Genomic DNA, 19,938 nt, shown 5'->3' with positions numbered 1-19,938 from the left:
CGTCAAAAGACTGGACTAGTCCTATTCGCTTTCTGGATAGAATTCTACGGTATTCAACATTGTTTTCACCTGGAACGTAATAAGGTCACCAGATATAATCGTCAATGCCTTCCTGTATATTTACTATTTGGTGCTCATTTATCGGCGAATGCCAAGGAGGATTGGTTCCTATCGCTAATAAACCTTGTTTTTACGTGGGAAGTGAATAGGTCATTGGTTTGTAGCTTACGCGGCTGCCTGTAAATGTTCATATGAGATGTATATTTGCCAACGCATTCGCGAACCGGGAGGATCGATTGTCGAAAGCTTGCAATCTGTGATCGACATAATAAGGTCACCGGTTTTCAGTGCCCGCGTCATCTTTAGCCATTTTGATACGCATTTTTCTGCGTATCCGCGCACCCTAAATCCGCAAGCTACATCAAGGTTCAAAGGTAGGCAATCTTAATATACCATTGGACTTAATAAGGTCGCTGGTTTACAGCATCCGTGTTTTATATACCATATGCAAATATGGGCATAATGGTTCGCATACCTTCTTTTCAACCCGAAAACCTAGAAGGTCCTGGTCTGGTAACGTTCATGTGCTTGACCGAATGGCAAAGGTACGCAATATTCGTGTCCCCTAAACGTCATTATTCACTAGTTTTCAGCATTCGCACCTACTTGTATATGTGTTGTAAAATGTAATTTATGATGCAAAACAATGATAAAAATATTTTCCGATTTGAATGTGCTGCAGCATATTAATTGTGTTGTTTTGTAAACTGTTAGTTAATATTGCATGAACACAGAAATGAAAAGAAAACAGGTCCAAAATTCTCGAAAAAACATAAGCATAACAGGCTTATGTGTCTTATTTCATGAAGCCAAATTATTTGCTGATACTTGACTTTTTTAGATATTAACAAAAAAAAATTTATCATGATTATTTTTAAAATAATTTTTAAAGGGTTCAAAACTCATTAAGATGAGGATATTACATGACTTTTACAAATACTTAAAACATGAGTTAAGCTTGATCCTTTTATAAAAGTTTCGGTAGAGGCCAGGAGTTTACAGAGCGTCAAAACCAGTTTATACCATACGATGAGATACCAAACTTTTCATTCGGGTACTTAATAAATTGATTACGCCCTCGGGTGTATTTTCTTGTCGCTGGTTAATTATTCAATTTAATGTTAGCATCAATATGGATCACAGTATTTCAAATGAGATGACTTCAAAACATCACAAATGGGCTATTTATTTATTTATTTAAATTCACGGTTATCGAGGAATAAAACATATTATTGCAATCAAAACATAATGGCATTCTAAAATTACTAAAGGTTGACTTAAAACATTCAATTAGGAAAGAGAAGGAAAATGGAAAGCGTTTTTTTCAATTAAGAGAATGCATTTCTACGTATAGTAAGTGTTTTCTTATTGCGTATGTCGAGGTGTGTGAACTTACGCTTTTGCAACTTATATATGCCGTTACAGCTACGTTTTTGTATTGCAATCACTTCCGACAGGAATGTTAACATGGCCAAAACACACAAAAAAACGTTCACACGGCTGAAGTTTGGTACTTCACTTTGTAATGACATTGAAATGTTTTAATCACTGTACCTTTGTACACGGTGTCGTTTGGAGCAGCTCCATAAAATTCAAACAATGGCAAGTTGAACAAGACCAAAATCACTGAAATTGCGGATATCCCTTTGGTAACATATATGTCAACGACAAGATCCCTAACAGGATGACAGATCCCGAGATACCGATCTATTGCAACCAACAGTAATATTAATCCAGACATAGCCAAAGTCACATGAAATATGAAAGATGGAAATATTTTGCAGGCTATAATTCACGTTTGAGATATTGCTTGCAAGAACATTTGTCAACAAATTCATCTTCCGGGTGAAGAAGAAGTAGGAGAAGAGGACCAATATTGTCTGTACCATAACATTTGGGCTCTAGACAAGACCCCGCTCCCGACAGGGCACACACTGGAATAACCTTTATATAGAGAGGTGCTTTTATTTTAGGCTATGCAGACACGATTTACGGAGAGGAGCACGTCAATTATGGTAAATACATCTTAGTAACGTTGAATACTAGAGTCGGGCCGCTGGGTTTCTTGCGCACCATCGGTAAGAACTGCCCGGCTAATTTTGGATTCTGGGATCAGCGACTAATTTCCAGTTTTATAGAAACTGAGAACGGTAGTGTTAAGTTTTTAAATAATCGTATGTTTAAATTTTCTGCTACTGAACTTGTTTCTGTAGTTTTTCACATAAATATTGATGTAATAGCAGTTTTGTGAGTGCCGTGTTGAAGCTGTTATAAGTCGCCCCGCACTTACATTTAATGTCGTTATAATTTCCAGTTTTACACATAAATATTGCACTAAAATACAATACCAATTGACAACATAGGATATTTTTGAGGAAACTCGGAGCGAATAACGATGTTGCTCTTCAATTCATGTACCCGAGTGATAATAGAAATATATTCTAAAGTCAATATCTGATAGCGGTGATGGGTCTGTGAGTTTCATTAACTGTACACGCGATACATCATACATGGTTAATGCAATAGCAGAGAGGTTTAATTGTATTGCCAACAACTCCCATATGGCTGCCGAGAGCTGACCATGGTGATAAGTTGACCTTCGGTTTGGGTCTGAAATATAAGCCTGAGGTCAAACAGTGGGAATCAGACCTGTCTATTAAAATGATTAATTACTGGTCAAACTTTGCAAAGACTGGGTAAGACCATGACTTGTAATGATTTGTACATGTGTCATTTGTGTAGTTAATATCAGTTGGCACGAAATCACTTTATTTTCAAAATGCGCAATCTATGGCTTGCTCTTTGTGTATTCATGATGGGATTGTTTTGAAAATAACTTTTTAACAACAAATTACAACTTAATAAAGATTTTCTCATCATTAACAAAAAATTATGTTTGCTCTTATCTTGCTGTTTTGTTTTCTATATTAGGATCAAAAACCGTTCCCCAAATGCTATGAAATCGACTCTTATTATAATTTTGTAAAAATGTTTGTAGTAATTTAATTTTTGGTCATTCGGGATACTGAAATACGCCCCAACATCTCTTGAAAACGAATACTTAAGACATTATCACGAAACGTCTACAGTGTTGCACTCATTTCTGTCTAAGAATAACCTCAGTCAAACCTAGGCTATCGTTTTCATACCTTTGTTGTTGTGTGTGCTTTCGAAATAGCTCTCTTCCAGTATGAATACACAATCATAATAGTATGCGCACCTACTGTCCCCCGACACTGTGTATCGTTCACATTTCTTATTATTTAAGTTTTAAAAATATGTCCTTCATCATTTTCTATCTTTGTTCTTTATGAAGAATCATCATTTTATTTGAATAATAATCAAAATGTCTCTAAAGTAATTAGGATAATTTCAATAACAAATTAAATATTTTTCTGAAACGTATTGAACAGAAATATAACGATGATATTACAACATAGTTAACACTAAATACTATCGATTTACTAAAAACGAGTTCATAAAGTAAAACTTCACTCCAAATTCTAGTGTTCTGTTTTATGTACAAACATACCAGTATAAAGGTAATGGAAAATATTGATATCTCCGATATTTCAAACCATTCCGAAGGCCACTTGAATTCATCATCTATGTATGCACGTTGTAATTACGAGGCGAAACCATCACATAATCATAGGATGGAGGCTCAGACAAGAGTTGGTAGTGCACTTGCATTGTGTATCCATCGTTGGAGGGTAAGAAGCATATCTCCGAATAAGGCGGAGGTGGGTCGTCGGATTTTGGATGTGTTCCATCACTCTGCAGGGGATTTGTAGTGATGAGAGTGTTTGCATTGGTTTCCACGTTATATTGTGTTTCACTGATTTGCTGTCCTGTCGTGACCTTCGAACATATTTTATAACGATACCAACAAAATCCACAGCAACAGAGACTGATAGAGAAAATTGCTGCAGCTATCGAACTGCATACAATAATCAAAGTCTTGTTATTCGTATGACTCCCAAGTATATCTAAAACAAGCAACAGCATAGTGGTAAGAAGTGTTGCGAATTAAATCAAACATTAACTGACTGAAAATATAAAATTTATTTATAAGAGAATACACTCTTTTACAATCTCAAAAGAAATAATAAAAATGTGATTGTTCCGACTTTCTACGTGATCATTTTGGACAATCATCAAATCAATAGCAATAGATATAGATTCAAGCTTACCGATAAGGTCCTAAATGGATTGCTCACGAACAACCCATTAGTTAACCTTGCTTGAAAGCAAAACAAGAGGCCGTAATATAAATGACAGTGAGACAAAACCCCTCACGAGACATGAAAACCAGTGTAAAGTGTTATCGATGAGTATTGGATTACCTCCTCGTAAAGAAGCCGTTGTTGCCGTTGTAGCCGTTGTGACTGTCTCATTATTGCAGGAAACTCCAACATCCTCAGAATGAGTGCAGGCGTTTAAAACATCCGAACGTCCACACTCTTCAAGCCTGCTTTCAGACCCATTACATGTAACACCAATTAACCATATCGGCTGAGCCTCAAAGCCACGCTGGTACACAGTCAAATTCAGTGTCTGTGCATTATTCCTGCAAAGAAACGAGTAATATCATGATGAATCATTATCATTATATCATTATATATATACATATATATATATATATATATATATATATATATATATATATATATATAGGGAAAGTAATAACTTGATCGATGTGTACCCTTCCCTCTCCCCCCCCCCTTGTTGTAAAGACTTCATGCCGCTGAAAATTAAGCTTATGTTTTTCGTAGGAAAGGTATGAAAAACAACGGAATGTAGAGGGTGTTGGAGTTATTTGTGCTAACTTGATTTAAAGTTATACGCTGTTCCGATATTTAATTCTGTTGCGCATATAATAATTTGTCACGATCATGTGAGTTTTAGATTCATCTCAGTTCTTGTATCGATGAACTTTATAGAATCATTTTGATCATAGACTTAAAAAAGTCTCGACCGAATCGATGTAGACAGTAAATTAACACAATATTGCTAGAAAATACCCTTTTGCTGTCAGGGAATCTGGAAAAACGTGATTGTTCAATTCAATTTGTTTGTTTTGTCTATTGAGGCAAACCCATTTGAAGATAACTTGCCATTCTCTTCCTCGAATGTCACGAAGGATCTTTACCTATGTACTTGTAGCACTGATCGATTGCATTTTGGTCATTTTTCATTACAGTGAATTTACTGTTAAAAAGTTGATTGCTACCGTGTACGAAAAGAGCTCACCTTCAATCATTACTGTTGTATGAACGTTTATAAATAACTTGTTTCCACTATTGTTAACGTTTTGAAATGTATTCAAGCATAAGCTTGACACTAAGCATACAAGCATAGGATGGGCACTATGTATGCATGCATAGGTTGGACATTATATGTGAAAGTATGGATTGGACACTATATATATGTAAGAATAGGTTGGGCATTATGATTGCAAGCACAACTTAGCTTAAATGTATGCCTGCATATGCTGGACTCTATGCTGACTTGGCTGGATTGTTTGCAAGTGCATCTCCTTCACTTTGGCCCATTAATATACTATATCAACATTTATTAATAACAATGAATCGATGAATCTTTAAATCCTTGTGAGAATGACTTTTAAACTCAGCAAGGAAAATACTGTTGTTCTGTTAAACCTAACAATGTAATAGTCTTGTTTATATATATTGGAACAGCTTGACAACCAAGTATGTCACGATTGTATATGTAGTTTTCATTTAATAAATGTGGTTTTAATTTATCAATAAAATAGTTTTCTTACGTAACAAATCCTAACATTCTGCAAACAACCGCGGCAAAGAAAATATCGGCTGGGTCCACACAAACAGGCCCCCACCGACTATTTATTAACACTTCGACTCGCCCGGACATAGGTGTAGGACCGTCTACAAGTTGTATATTTTGAATAACTGAAACGATATGCGAAAATAAAAATGTTTTGTTACTGACATTTTCGAGTATGAATATTTAACATTGGATATGACAGTGATGGGGCACGCTAACAAGAAGTTAGCTATGAACTTATTTTAAGGCGAAAAGCTCAAAGTCAATTTATCAGAGACACACATTACAAAACAATAATGCAAGTATAACAATATGGTTATCAATTATGTTAGAGATCTGAACGCTCAACGCAACGGAGTGTTAAACACACCGAAGAAGTTAATTGAAAAACGAATATAACATGGCCTATATGCATGAAACTGTAACATGGTAAATACTTACAGTTGATATGATTAACAGCAATATCATCTACTGCAACTTTATTGTTGTTGACATCTTGGGAGAACGCTCTTTCGGCATCAAATGTTACCCAAAATGGCGATTCTATTCCGAAAACATTAATTTGCTGATATACCCACGTGTCTCTCTTCATTTTATTAGATTTCCAGAATAGATGATACTTATCTGATGTATGCAGGAACACTCTAAAATTTCCTGAAAATAATATTTATAATTATTTGTGATATTTATCCGGATCATAATTGTTTTTTAAGCAAATAGCCATGGAGATCATTGAAATACATCGTCGGAATTAAATGATGAGTATTATGGTCATTAACTACTATTCAATACATTCTTGTACCGGCATCGGTGTTTATAAAAGCTTGAAATGAGATAACAACAGGTGTCTTGATCATCACTGCTTGTCTCAACATTGCTCTGTGTCCGGCCGAGTGCGGTCCAAATGATTCAATATACGCACAATTATCTGGAAAAGACAATACTTTACCAGTTTGTTATGAACGTACACGTGTATGGTTGCAGAATGATTTAAAACCGTATACTCCGCAAATCTAGTTCCAAACGAATACCACATTCATGAGAGGTGTATGAATTTCAAGCAACTATCATTTTAAAATCTAAAGAAACGAAATGGTACAACAATATACTAGCTCTCTTTGAATCCAAGAACGAGAAAGTAGGACTATGGAAGTTTAAAATTGGTTATGGTTAAAACATCTGTCTACAAGGAATTGGAATACATCTGGGATTAATATGTGTCGAATATTTCATGCTACTTTGTCACATGAAAGAGCACTCTGCTGCTAAGAAATAACATTCTTGGTTAGCTGTATTCAAAATTGTGTTGGAGACACCTCGTAAGTGTTAGGCTAGGTTGGCACAGTCAGTACAGCGTCGTGTAAGTGTATCGGCGATCGTGCTATCGTGCCCAGTTCCAACCGCAGTTTTCTTCCCATGTTATCTCTACCTCTTAGATCGATTTTCCATGCATGGCTTGACAGCAGTAGCCTATTAGGCAGGCGAGTGATTTAAAAAATGACAATTTGACTAATTTAGTCCCTATTTGAAATTGTGTTTTGTAAAACGCACTCTTTTGCAGTTTTGGCCAATCGACCTATCCTAACTGTCCAATTCGAGCGCTTCGGTCCGTAGTATATATGATATATTGCGAAACATTTTACAGTTTATACACAAACCCAGTTTTTATATAGTATATATGCATTGTGATGTTTGTGGAGTTTTGTGCTGTTGTTCCATGTTTATTGTTTGTATTTTTATTTGCTTTTGTGTTTTATGTCTTTGGCGTTTACCCAGTGCCATTAAACGGGGTTTATGTTTAAACATTTGGCTACTGAGCTTGTTTCTGTAGTTTTTCACATATGTTTTATTATAGCAACGTTTAAATTGAGATAGTTTTGCAATAGTGTTCCCTTAAAGTTGTTGTAACTGCAGGCGGTTCGTAGATACAGTGTCTAGAAGAATTAGAAAATCAACAAGAACATCCTTTTACAGATTTGAGATTGAACTATTGAAACTGGTCTAACATACCAAGTAATAGAGGCTCTGCAGTAAATGTTATAAACTAGGTGACGAGTAACACTTCCTATTTTTGTCACTTTTATTTTGTATAATTGCATTCTTTAAATGGACTAGACACTATATCTTTGGGGGAAAAAAGTAAATTGTCAAGGACTTACATAAAATTGACAACATTGCGTAAAACGCATTGAATGTTGCTTATTAAAAGGACTATACACCAGATTGGCACCAAAAAGTTTTTCTGTAACCAAACTCAGAACAGTTATTTAATAAAATGTTTTACTCTTTGATGTCATAATTGTAAAATGTTTTACCAAAATGTAAAAAACAATCGAGTCGGAGACCAGGTTCGAGCCGTTGTCGCCAAAATTGAAGTCCATTGTTGTATCCACTGTGCTTCGAAGGTTTATCCTAAACGTTTGGAATATTTAAGCTAAATGTCTAACTTGGTTATACCACCTGATAACATTGACTAGCCAATCACGCTTAAGAATGAATTCTACTAGGTATATATACCTAATAATCTTTTTTAATGGAAAAATACGAAAAAATGCGAAGAATAAATTATTGTTAACTATGTGGTACTTCAGTTGGTAAGTTTCACTGCATTGTACACATCGATATCAAGTTTATCTCAGTGTTTTGACAATTTTCTCTTTTTTTTTCGCTATTTCATTATACGGTGTATAGCCCCTTTAATGTATCAGATCGCTTACGAGACATGCACCTTTTGCATTTTGGGGGCTTTTCCAATTCGAAATTTACTAGGTTTGTCTACCACGTAAATTCCAGTAAAATTTTAAAAAGCGTCGGCATATTTATCTGTACTCATCACGTGACTTTCACATGCTAAGTATACACACTTCATGGCTTCCCGGAAGAACAGAAAATGGAAGGAATCGAAACTGTTGCGAAACAACGAAGACACAGAGCCCGACAGATCAACATCGGTGATGAAATTGATCAATAGAAGCTTTTAAAAGAGGTTGACTCTGCTGAGAATGACAGCGAGTTGCTAAAATACTTATTGTCAGCTCAGTGTTCACTATTGTTAAACGGAGAAACGGCTGACAGGGCGACATAGTGGTTGCGTTTATTGTTTTAATCTTAAAATGATGTATTACCGACCCCCATTAAAGAATCGGGGCTTGTTGTAAGGAATTACTGTATTTGACCATTTGGGGACAATCTGGTATCAAGTCCACTTAATAAATATGAATTATTAATCATGATAATTCTTTTTTATTTGTAACATGTTAAACTGTGTCTTATTCTTTTTACCCATATCAAAGTGTAATCACTTAATTGTTATTTTAATTTTATTTGATTCAATGGTCTGTTTTTATCATGGGTCATCCTTAATCAAAGAAATAACTTGTTTATGCATAATAATATGCTTTGAATAAATGACCTGTAGTATTTTGTTGTTGAGAGACGCTTGTTCCAATTCCATTTTCGTTCATGTTCGTGTGTATAAAATGACTACAATCTCCAAAGCTCCAGTCAATGTCATCTTCTTCCAGGACATTCCTCCACCCACATGTGCCCGCTTCGAATGAGCATATGTCGGCTGTCAATGAAATAAAAGTATCAATCACTGTTGGTAACAGATCTTTAATTTAAAGGTGATAAGTTAAGTCATATAATAAGTTCTATATAAACACACATAAACAAAAGTAGAGTGTCGCCTGCAGAAGCGAAGCCGTGACCTCCAGGGGCGCAGTCGGACAAAATGATGCATCAATTACACCATAGTGGACATTTGCTTTCGATGAGCATTTGTAACATATGACAAAAGCTACACTCATGGCAAAATATGGCAACATTAAAACGCCCATTATAGGGTTTACAAGGGTTGTTTTGGTTGAATCAGCATACATTTGAACAACATGTTTGTCAGCTGGTAATATCTCTATGTGGTACAGTACTGAGAAGGTCAAAAGAGGCCAAATACAACCTCATATTCATCATATTCATTGCTTTATTCGTCAATGTGAACAGATATTATCTTCAGGTTAAAGAATCACGTGACTGAAATGAGTTATTGGCCAAACTTTCAGTGTTTCCGTTCTACAAAATTCAGTCGAGTTGATTTTTTGGCCAAGGATTGCATCATTAAAATACAAGCATTTACAAGTGTAAAAGAAGGAAATAGAATAAACTTCAATATGCTAAGATATTTGTCCTATGTTTTGTCCAAAAGTGTTTTAGAAATTAACGTCAGTTTCTTGTTGGTTGTGGTTTTGACCCGTGATGACCCGTGTGAGAACCCCTTTAAGTCACGTGATTACTTACACTGTACTTTAGATAACCTTCAAATGAATTGTGTAACTGTTCAGACACTATGGTTAGCGTAGCTCCCGGACAACGTAAAGAAAGTTGGAAATGTAATTGATAAGAAGCAAGCATCAGTAGGTAACTTGAGATATCCCTGTTTAAAAAGCTTGTACAAGTTTTACTAAATAACCGTTGGCATTAAATCGTGAGTCTTTTAAGAAAAACAACACTTTATTTTTTTTCTCCAATTGTAAATGTTAACTATGTGAATAAATATACCGTTTCATTGGTAGTCGAATTTGGTTGTAGTGAGTTACAAAGTGATATAATTTGCAAATGAAATTTCGAATTATAGGATACCATGAAGAAGTTTATGAAATAAATAACATTTATGCACGTTTAAATTATATTAGAATTATCTGTGAACCACACAAAAATCTGAAAATGATCTAATAACTAATGCAATTCTTTGATGTACAATCATTAGCCTAGCCTTTGTTTGGTAATCTGGCTGCCGAACAGTGATCGGTTGAACGATGTCGTAGAATTCCATGCCCGTTATCTACGCGGAGCCAAACGTTTATACTCGGTAACACCGGTAAACAATTGTCTGTTGACATGTAATGCACAATGAATCATGTTTTTAAAAACAAAGGCGTTTATACTTACCTTTACTATATTTTGTTGAACTCAGTATTAACACAATCCATAATGGAGTTAAACAGTTATTATATGAATTATCCATTCTTTAAATTCCATGTAATAAAATTGTGAGGCAAATCTATATAGAAGCTCATATCTAAATTTAAACTCGGATGAATAAACACATTTGATAAATTATCTTCCTGATAGTTTATTCGATTCACACAAATGAATTTATTTTGATTAAGTAATCTGATACCCAATGATTCACACAAATATTGCATTCATTATACTGCATATAAAGGTAACCTGTGATATACTCGCTGGTAGTTGTAAACAACATAAAAATCTGAATAAATCATACACCTTTGGGTGCCGATAATTCATTTTTTTTAAAGATTGTAGTTGGCGTTAATATTAACCAACCAATATTTGTTTGTCGCTCTTCTTACTGCTAAACCGTCGTTCAGTTCGAAACCCATACTAGGTGAATGTTTTTACAGGTAAAATGATATTCAATAAAACTCAGTTTTGTTTTGATGAGCTGTTCCAAGAATTGGACAAATGCAGAGAAACTGGAAAAGGGGAAATCTGCTGACTTTTGTAAAAATATACTTACCCGAGCATTTTGAAGAGTGTAAAGAAAAATGGACATATTTTTCCTAAATTTGTATTTTAAACAGATTCAGATACCTTTTGAGATCTATGTTTTGAGGATTATCTTCTTAGATGATATATATCAATAATAAAACTTCAACTACTTAATACATTTGATCAGCATTAACAATTGATGATTGTAAGAATGTTCCGATATGTGAATGATTAAATAAAGCAAGTCAAGACTGTCATATCCATAATTATATCCCCACATTAAGAACACGACCAATATCTCAGACATTGATCTAGCATTTTGGTTCAATGTTTTGGATAGTAATCAAGCAAGTATCCTTCACGCATCTAAAATAACATTGTTAAGTATATAAAACTTTGGATAGGAATTCATTTTTTCTGAATGTTCAGTTTTGACCAATTTTTGGCAGCTAATTAAGATTAATTAATATATGTGAAAATTCTTCCAGCATGCTTTAGAATGTGATATATGCGAAATATGTACGGAACAGAGATATTACTCCCTGCTGTCGTATAAGTCAAGGTATTCGATATTGCATAGGTTTCAGACAATAACTGCATCATATTCTTGAACAGTGTTTTCATTAGTTACTCTGAATTGTATTCAGATAGAGTCGCGATCCCCAATCACAAAAGTACTTGGGGTTTACCTATTAGTTTATTATTGTTTGTTTTAATATTAAGTTTCCTCAAGTCAATGCAGACTTTGATAAGATTTACCATTTACGTTTTTACACAATTCGGGATTGTTGGGATAATAGTGAGGTTGTGCACACAAATTGGTTTAAACCCCCAGTAAATTCACATTTTACTGGCCGTTCCAAGGTGGCAACTAACAATCCTTGATAAACATACCTAGTTTTTAATATAGAATATATGTACTGTGCTATTTTGTGGAGTTTTGTGCTGTTGTTCCATGTTTCTGGTGTGTGAGTGTTTGTTTTTGTGTTCTATGTGTTTGGCGTTTACCCTGTGCCATTTAACAGGGTTTATGTTTACACTCTCGACTACTGAGCTTGTTTCTGTAGTTTTTCATATAAATATTAAAAAGATAAATTAGCATTCTTTCATTATTTTGATACAAAATATTTGGTCAAATAGGATTTTACATTTTAAGTATTAAGCAGTGATGCTGATCAACATAACGCACAAGATAATGAAAGAGTAAAACATTAGAAATTATTAAATTAAAGTCGTGCTATGCAATTCTGTGATGTGGGAAATGAGTTGAGCTTATGATATAATATATGACTTCAGAATTGAGAGATATTGAGGGGAATCGGGACCGACGTAGATTAGTAATTCAGTTTGATCATTTCTACTTACTTTTGTTATGAAATTCGTACCACACAATTTACCACATGCCATGAGTATCAAGAAACACGAACACAAATTAAATTGTCATCTTGGAAACGCGCCAGATCTGATACTTACGTCTGTAAATCATGTATTTGGTGAAATTCATAAAAAAATCGCGTACTCGAGTAGTGATTTGGTACTCGAGTACCCGGATGATAGAGTGAGTACTCGAGTACTCGGGTTCTCGTTGCCACCCCTAATTTTAAGTGACTCCTTCTTCCGATGAATGTATTTCTATACATTTGTGTACGCATGTTTCTGGGAGAAACGGACCGTGACCGTTTGCGACTGGCTGGATTGAATTTGAACGGTGGGCAACTTTGTTTTTATCAGGGGAATAACGATGTCAATTATTTTAAGCGTCTGCACCTGCTTGTATAAGTACATTGACGCACTTTGCTGCGCATCTTTCGGCAAAATCCAGGAAAATATCCATTCGCGTGCTGGATCTAGTTTTAAGGAAGGCAACATAATTTACACCTTAAACGTAATAAGTTCAACAGTTATTAATTGTCCGTGTCATCCTGTATTTGTATCCTGTATTTTGGTGCTCATTTAACTGCGCCTGTCCAGGAGGGTCTGGACCGGTTCCTTCCGAACGCTGGATATATTTGAACGCTAGAAAACCTTATTTAGTCGTGGAAAATGAAAAGGTCACTGATTTGTAGCTTACGCGCTTGCATGTACATGTTCATATATTATGTGTGCATATGTGTTTACGCATTCGCGAGGCCGTAGGATCAAGTGTCAAGGGCTGGCAATCGATGTTCGACATAAATAGGTCACCGGTTTTCAGCGCTTGCGTCATCTTCAGCCATTTCAATGTGCATTTGTTTGCATATGTGCGCACCGTAAATCTGCGAGCTACGTCGAGTGTCAAGGGTAGGCAATCGTTATGTACTTTGGACGTAATTAGGTCGGTGGTTTTCAGCGTCCGTTTCTTCATAATTTATATTGAAATATTGGCATAATGGTTCGCATGCTCCTTTTTCAACTCGCACAGTTTGAAGGTCATGGTCTTGTAACGTTCTTGATCTTGATCGAGTGTCAATGGAACGCAATCTTTGTGTCCCCTAAAGTTTAGCGGCTAAACGTCATTATTCACTAGCATCATTCGCACCTACCTGTATGTATGTATATGTGAGAGGACCAAGATCTGTTTCCTTGCTGGTTCGAGTATAAAGATTGGTTTTGTAATTGTGTCACAGATCTTTTACTTTACTGCGTTTGTTTCAAAAAGGCATATTGAAGCTCATTTTTTTGCGTCGGGTTCGAACTATTTCCGTTCGAAAGCTTGGTCAAGTGACAAGGGTAGCGAATGTTGTTTGATCTGGGACGTTATTAAACAAGCGTTTTCACGCCTTCCTGTACATGTACCTATCGGCATTGTTATGCGCCTTTGCGTTAGCGAGAAGGCCTGGAACGATTCCATTCACGAGTCTAGTCGGGTATCAAGCGAAGGCAACCTTGGTTGGACCAGGAAAGGGATCATTGGTGTTTAGTGCCCTCGCATTCCTTTATATGTACATAGAGACATATTTGTACTCGCATTTTTTCGCATGCGGGCACACTTGTTTAAACTCATCCATGTTTGCTATAACCACTTCCTATACACCAAAGTTGTAATTTGTCTGAGAGAGATAAACAGGTACAGATAATTTAATACATTAGAATTGAAGTTGATACACATATACAGAATGTCTTGTGTATATGTTATTAAGCGTATTGTCTGAAAAGAAAACTTTTTGAAAACGGCTTACTTTTATGCTCACAACACGTACGAACAACAACGGGCATGGTCTTACCTCAATATATGATTCATTTTGGGGTGCATGCTTATGCACCTGTGCGAACTACAGAGGGCATGGGTCGGTTGGCTTCGCTGAAACCGTACGATAAGACTATGCAACCTTGGTTTGACCTGGGACGTTATTAAGCCAAAATGTTTTCAGCGTCCGCACCATTCTCTTTTAGTACGAGTTTTTTTTTCTACCCGGACAAATTCCTTTCGACAGCCGGTCGACTTTCAAGGTTAGACAACCTTCGTTTGATCTTGAATATTGTAATGACCCTTTCTGATAGGGAGCTGGCAAAATTATACACCCTCGGTTTGAAGCAATTAGATCACCGCTTTCCTTTATTCACATGCAAGCATTTCGTTGGGTATGTTTCTGTCTATGTGCGCCCCCGGGAGGGCCTGAATCGTTTTGTTCGCGAGCTAATCGAGTGTCAAGGATAGGCACAACACTCACTCAACAAGAGACGAACATTACCACAAGACTGCTGTTCGCTTACCGCAGATGTATGATGCTTCTGAAGTTGGAGGCACAGCACTCACTCAACAAGAGACGAAAACTACCAGAAGACTGCTGTTCGTTTACCGCATATGTATGTTATGCTTCTGAGAGCGCTCGGAGACACACAACTAGAAAAAATATATGTGTTATGTGTTTACGTAGAATATCACTCAACAATACTCTTAAAAGTGTTATTTTATACAAAACAATGATTTTAGATAAAAAAAAACAACTGCAAATGTGCTGCAGCATGTCTATTGTGTTGTATTGTAACTTGTTTGTTAAGGTTGCTTAACAAACAGAAATAAAAAGAAAACCGGTTTAAATTTCTCAAAAATCTTAAACAGGTTTAAGTGTCTTATTTCATTCAGCCAAATTATTTGCTTATACTTGATTTAACATAACAAAAAGTAGTTTATCATGATTATCTTTAAAATGATTTCTTTTTCAAGTTTCTAAACTTCGTGCCTCAGTGATTCCATCCAGCCTATTGATCAACTATATATACAAGCCAATCAGAAAACTTTCTTAACAGTTTTTATTTTAGATTTAAGTTCAATCTATGTTGCTTATTGAAAACGGCCCCCGGTTAAAAAAGTCGATTGGGGCCAGGAGTTCACTGTCCATTTATCCGGTGTATCCGGTGTATACCATACGCTTAATTCAAAAGACTCCTTAATAAATTGATAACGCTCTCGAGTTCATTTTCTTGTCGCCGGTTAAGTATTCCTTTTCCACTTGTGTTATAACCATACTCATCGATATATTTCACATTGTTTTAAAAACTGTCTTAAATGAGATGACTTCAAAACATCACCATGAGCTTTAAACATGAACACACTGTAACATAAAAGGTAAATCCCAGTAGTGATACACTAACTTATATGAAGGCACTGTTATCGAGGAAAAAACATGTAATTGCAAGCAAAACATAATGATATTCTTATATTACTTAGGATTGACTTGAATCATTCCATTAGGAATGAGAACGCAAATGGAAAAAGTATTTTTTCCTATTAAGATAATGCATTTCCTCCATTAATAAGTACTGTTTTTGCTTATTTTGATAAATGTCTTCTCATTCAACATAAGCATTAATGGTGAAATTTTTGTGAGCATTAAAACACACACTAACGCACTCTCTTGGGCTTGAGCCATTATTTCCGTATTACTACCCTAGTGTTTTTGTCCAATTAAGATCATTCAAGTTCTGCTTTATAAAGAGCTTTCTTATCGCGCGTGTCGGCATAATTCTTGTCGCTTATCAAACATTGGGATTGATGAGATTCACATTTTTGAAAAAAAAAACACAGAACTGAAAAAAATTAAAAGTAACAACAATAAGTCTGCTTTGTTAATACGCAATTCTTAAGCCATGACAAAATTACATGCATCCACAAATAATTATAAAACACTTGCATCGTAAAAAATCTCAATATTAAAGATAAAATAAAAAGATAATTTACTAATACGTTTTCGAACTTTTATCCACATTCTTCTTTAATTTGAGAAACACCTACTCGCACACAAGAATCCATGGTCAGCGTCATGGACGTATTCATTGATTTGCATGTAACTTCATTTGACTCTTAATGCAAAAAATGACGTTTAAATAATTGTTTGCATTCTTGCCTGAAAGTTTGGTTTATCATCGTGTAGATGATAGGATTAACTTCGTTGTTTAGGTAAAAGAAGTGGTTTAACAAAAGCTCCATCACTTTCTTCAAGTCTGATTCATCGTCCCAAAAATGTTTGTCGAATGTATAAGCCAGTCTTAAAACGAAGAAGGGCATCCATGAAAGAAAATATACAGTAGTAACGAGGAAAATAATTTTAGCAGCTTTCAAACGCGAGGATAAGTTTTTGCTTTTGTTAGTTTTATTTGTCTGGGCAATCTCTTCCAGTTTGATATCAGCATCATTTTGGTTTGCTTGTAAACGTGATTCAACATTCAATGATCCGTACAATCTGTCCTGGCTCTTTATTGGTTGAAATGGGCGGTTCGTCACAGAGAGTATTATAGATTCGTCATGCTGGGCGTCCGGTGACAGGGATGCAGGTGATAGTTGAACAGGTGAGGTGTGTGAACTTAAGGATTGTGATAGTTTTGAGTTAAAAGGTAAACGACTTTTCGATCCTGACGTTATGTAAATAGAAGTTGGTTTTGATTCGCACCAAATATGAGCGTTTGATAGAGGCATAACTCTTTTCCGGCTTCTATATGCAGTTACAGCTACGTTTTTGTATAAAAATACCATTGCAATCACTTCCGACAGGAATGTGAACATGACAAAGGCGCCAAAACCCATTAACACGGCTGATGTTTGGTACTTCACTTGATAATGGCATTGAAAGGTTTTAACCATTGTACCTTTGTACACAGTGTCATTTGAAGCAGCGCCATAGAATTCGAACAACGGCAAGCTGAACAAGATCGATATCACTGAAATTGCAGATATCCCTTTGGTAACATGTCTGTCAAAGACTAGATACCTAACAGGATGGCATATTGCGAGATACCTATCTATTGCGACCAACACTAATGTCAATCCAGACACAGCCAAAGTCACATGGATGAAAAACTCAAATATTTTGCAGGTTATATTCCACGTTTGGTTGTAGTTGTTGAACAGTTTATATAGCACATATGGGTGTATAACAAAACAAGCCAGCCAGTCTATTCCAGCAAGTAACACGATAAATACATGTGTTGTCCTCTGCCTCTTTCGTGCGTACATAAAAAAACAACGCTGTTGCCAAATGCACCAACGACCATGAAGACTGTCCTGCTAAGCTCCATGATTGCAGTGTCATAGCATGTTCGGTTCTTGTCCACATAACATGGTGACGCCGTGTTCATGGTTGCAGAATGATGGCCAGAAGTTCCACCCAGCTGCAAAATGTTCAAATGCCTATTCAAATACAACTTTTATCTCCAGTATGCATTATCCATACCGTAAGTTGTATGTTTTGTAGGTCATTGCGAAAACAAAACATTTCTAACCAAAATCCTCATGCGTAATACGTGTTGGATCCCTGTCTTCCAATAAGTTCATTGTCATGTTATAAGGGGTCACATTTGGCAAAACACTGTTAGCTAATGTAAATCTGTGTACACATGTTTTAAGCAAATGTTTAACTTATTTACTTGTCTTCTACACTATTAAATTTAATTTGGGCTGTATATGAAAAGAAATGTTCCTTAGAAGTGAACACTGTGCTTATATGTGTATGATATACTGACATTTATCATAGTTTGCGTTATGTTCTTTTGCGTCATGAATACTAAATGAAATTACAAACTGGAAATAAGCCATAATACCTGAACATAATATAATTTCCACCTTTCAACTAACTGTTTCGTAGCGGTGCCCCTCTTTTATAAGTAGACAAGACTATCTACCTAACATTTTTTCTCAAGAAATTGTGCTACTAGTGCTTCATTAGTGTTTCAAACAAATCATTCATATCAATTATTACTCCCAATAAATATGGTTATCGCTAACATCCGGAAAATAAATGAATAATGAAACAAAGAACCGTATTCATAAGACAACTGTTTTTCCACTTAATATATACTGCCCTTTTTCAAACCTAATTAAAAAGAAAAATTACAAATGTTGCCGTACTTAGTGTTGGTAGAGGTCCGACAAACGGGGAGGAAAGAAAAAGAAGAAAGAGGATTGATATAAGTACTGTTAGGGCGTAACAGTTCCAATATTGAAGTGTTGGAAGAGGGCTTACAACCGAAAAGAGATTTAAAAAGCAGCAGAATGTTAGCACATATCAATTCCTCTATTATATTTAGTGTTGTTAAAGGTCTAACAAACAAAAGGGGAAAGGTTTGTACTTTTAGCTTGTAGAAGAGTTCCTCTCTATCAGACTTAGTGTTGATAGAGGCTTAGCACACGATTAGTGAAGAAGAAAGAGTAGGGGATTGAAGACAGTATTGTTAGCTCGTAACATTTCCTCATCATACTTCGTGTTGGAAGATTTTTAACTAAGAAGAAAGGAAAACAGGAGGGGGTTAATGCTGACCGTACTGCTAGCACATATACGAAGCGAGAAAAGGATGGTATCGATTGATGCACGTACTGTTGGAACGTCATAGTTTTCTATATAGCATACGTAGTGCCGTAAGTAGTCAAAATAAACCAGAAGAGAAGATAAGAAGGATTGCTGACCGTACTCTGTGCACGTAACAATTCCTCTCGACCATACTTAGTGTTGGAAGAGGCTTAACAAACGAGAAGAGAAGAAAGAGGAGGTAAAGAATCGATAAACGTACTGTTGGCACGTAACAGTTCCTCTTTATCATACTTCGTTTTGGTAAAACAAACGAGAAGGAAAAAAATGGGATATACATTTTTCAATAAATCTTTACCCCAAGTAATTCCAACATGCGTTCCTAATTGGACATTATCATAACAATCCCTTTTCATTCAATCGATGTACAACGAATTTTATGTTCTTTAGCATTAATCAATGTGAAAAACTATGATATATTCCTGTAAATTAAAACTGCAGTATTAGTAAAACTCAATATCTTATATTTTGTTTAAAATTCTGTTAAATCAACAATAACAAATAACAATGAAATAACAACTTTTTATGAAATAGCGAAAGAAATTAGAAAATTATTATTAACTATGAAATTGACTTCTTTAAATGAATATTATAAAAGCGTTTCAAAAAAACACCTGGTTAACAAATTGGTTAACTCACTAGATAATTACTCCATTTAACGAGACATCTCTTTACTCTTTAAAATCTTTCCTAATACAAAATATAGTTCATTTCGAATCATTATTGTAATGCTGCAACTGTGCAATCCGTTTCTGTAAAGTGCATTAGATGCATT

General features: G+C 35.4%; 1 protein-coding gene across 1 annotated transcript; it reads right to left on the bottom strand.

Annotated features, from left to right (window-relative positions):
* Positions 1-1,277: 1,277 nt before the first annotated feature.
* On the bottom strand, positions 1,278-10,973 carry LOC128237538 (uncharacterized). The gene is made up of 7 exons (XM_052953129.1): positions 10,819-10,973; positions 9,284-9,442; positions 6,674-6,799; positions 6,313-6,525; positions 5,849-5,996; positions 4,407-4,630; positions 1,278-4,049 (listed from the first exon to the last, which is right to left on the bottom strand). The coding sequence occupies exons 1-7, from the start codon at positions 10,892-10,894 to the stop codon at positions 3,667-3,669; spliced, it is 1,329 nt and encodes a 442-aa protein (XP_052809089.1). The 5' UTR covers positions 10,895-10,973; the 3' UTR covers positions 1,278-3,666.
* Between the last annotated feature and the right edge of the window lie 8,965 nt (positions 10,974-19,938).

This window comes from Mya arenaria, chromosome 6, assembly GCF_026914265.1.
Source record: "Mya arenaria isolate MELC-2E11 chromosome 6, ASM2691426v1".
Lineage (NCBI taxonomy): Eukaryota > Metazoa > Mollusca > Bivalvia > Myida > Myidae > Mya > Mya arenaria.
The sequence above is the reverse complement of the archived record's forward strand: the minus strand, read 5'-3'. Positions and strand labels throughout refer to the sequence as shown.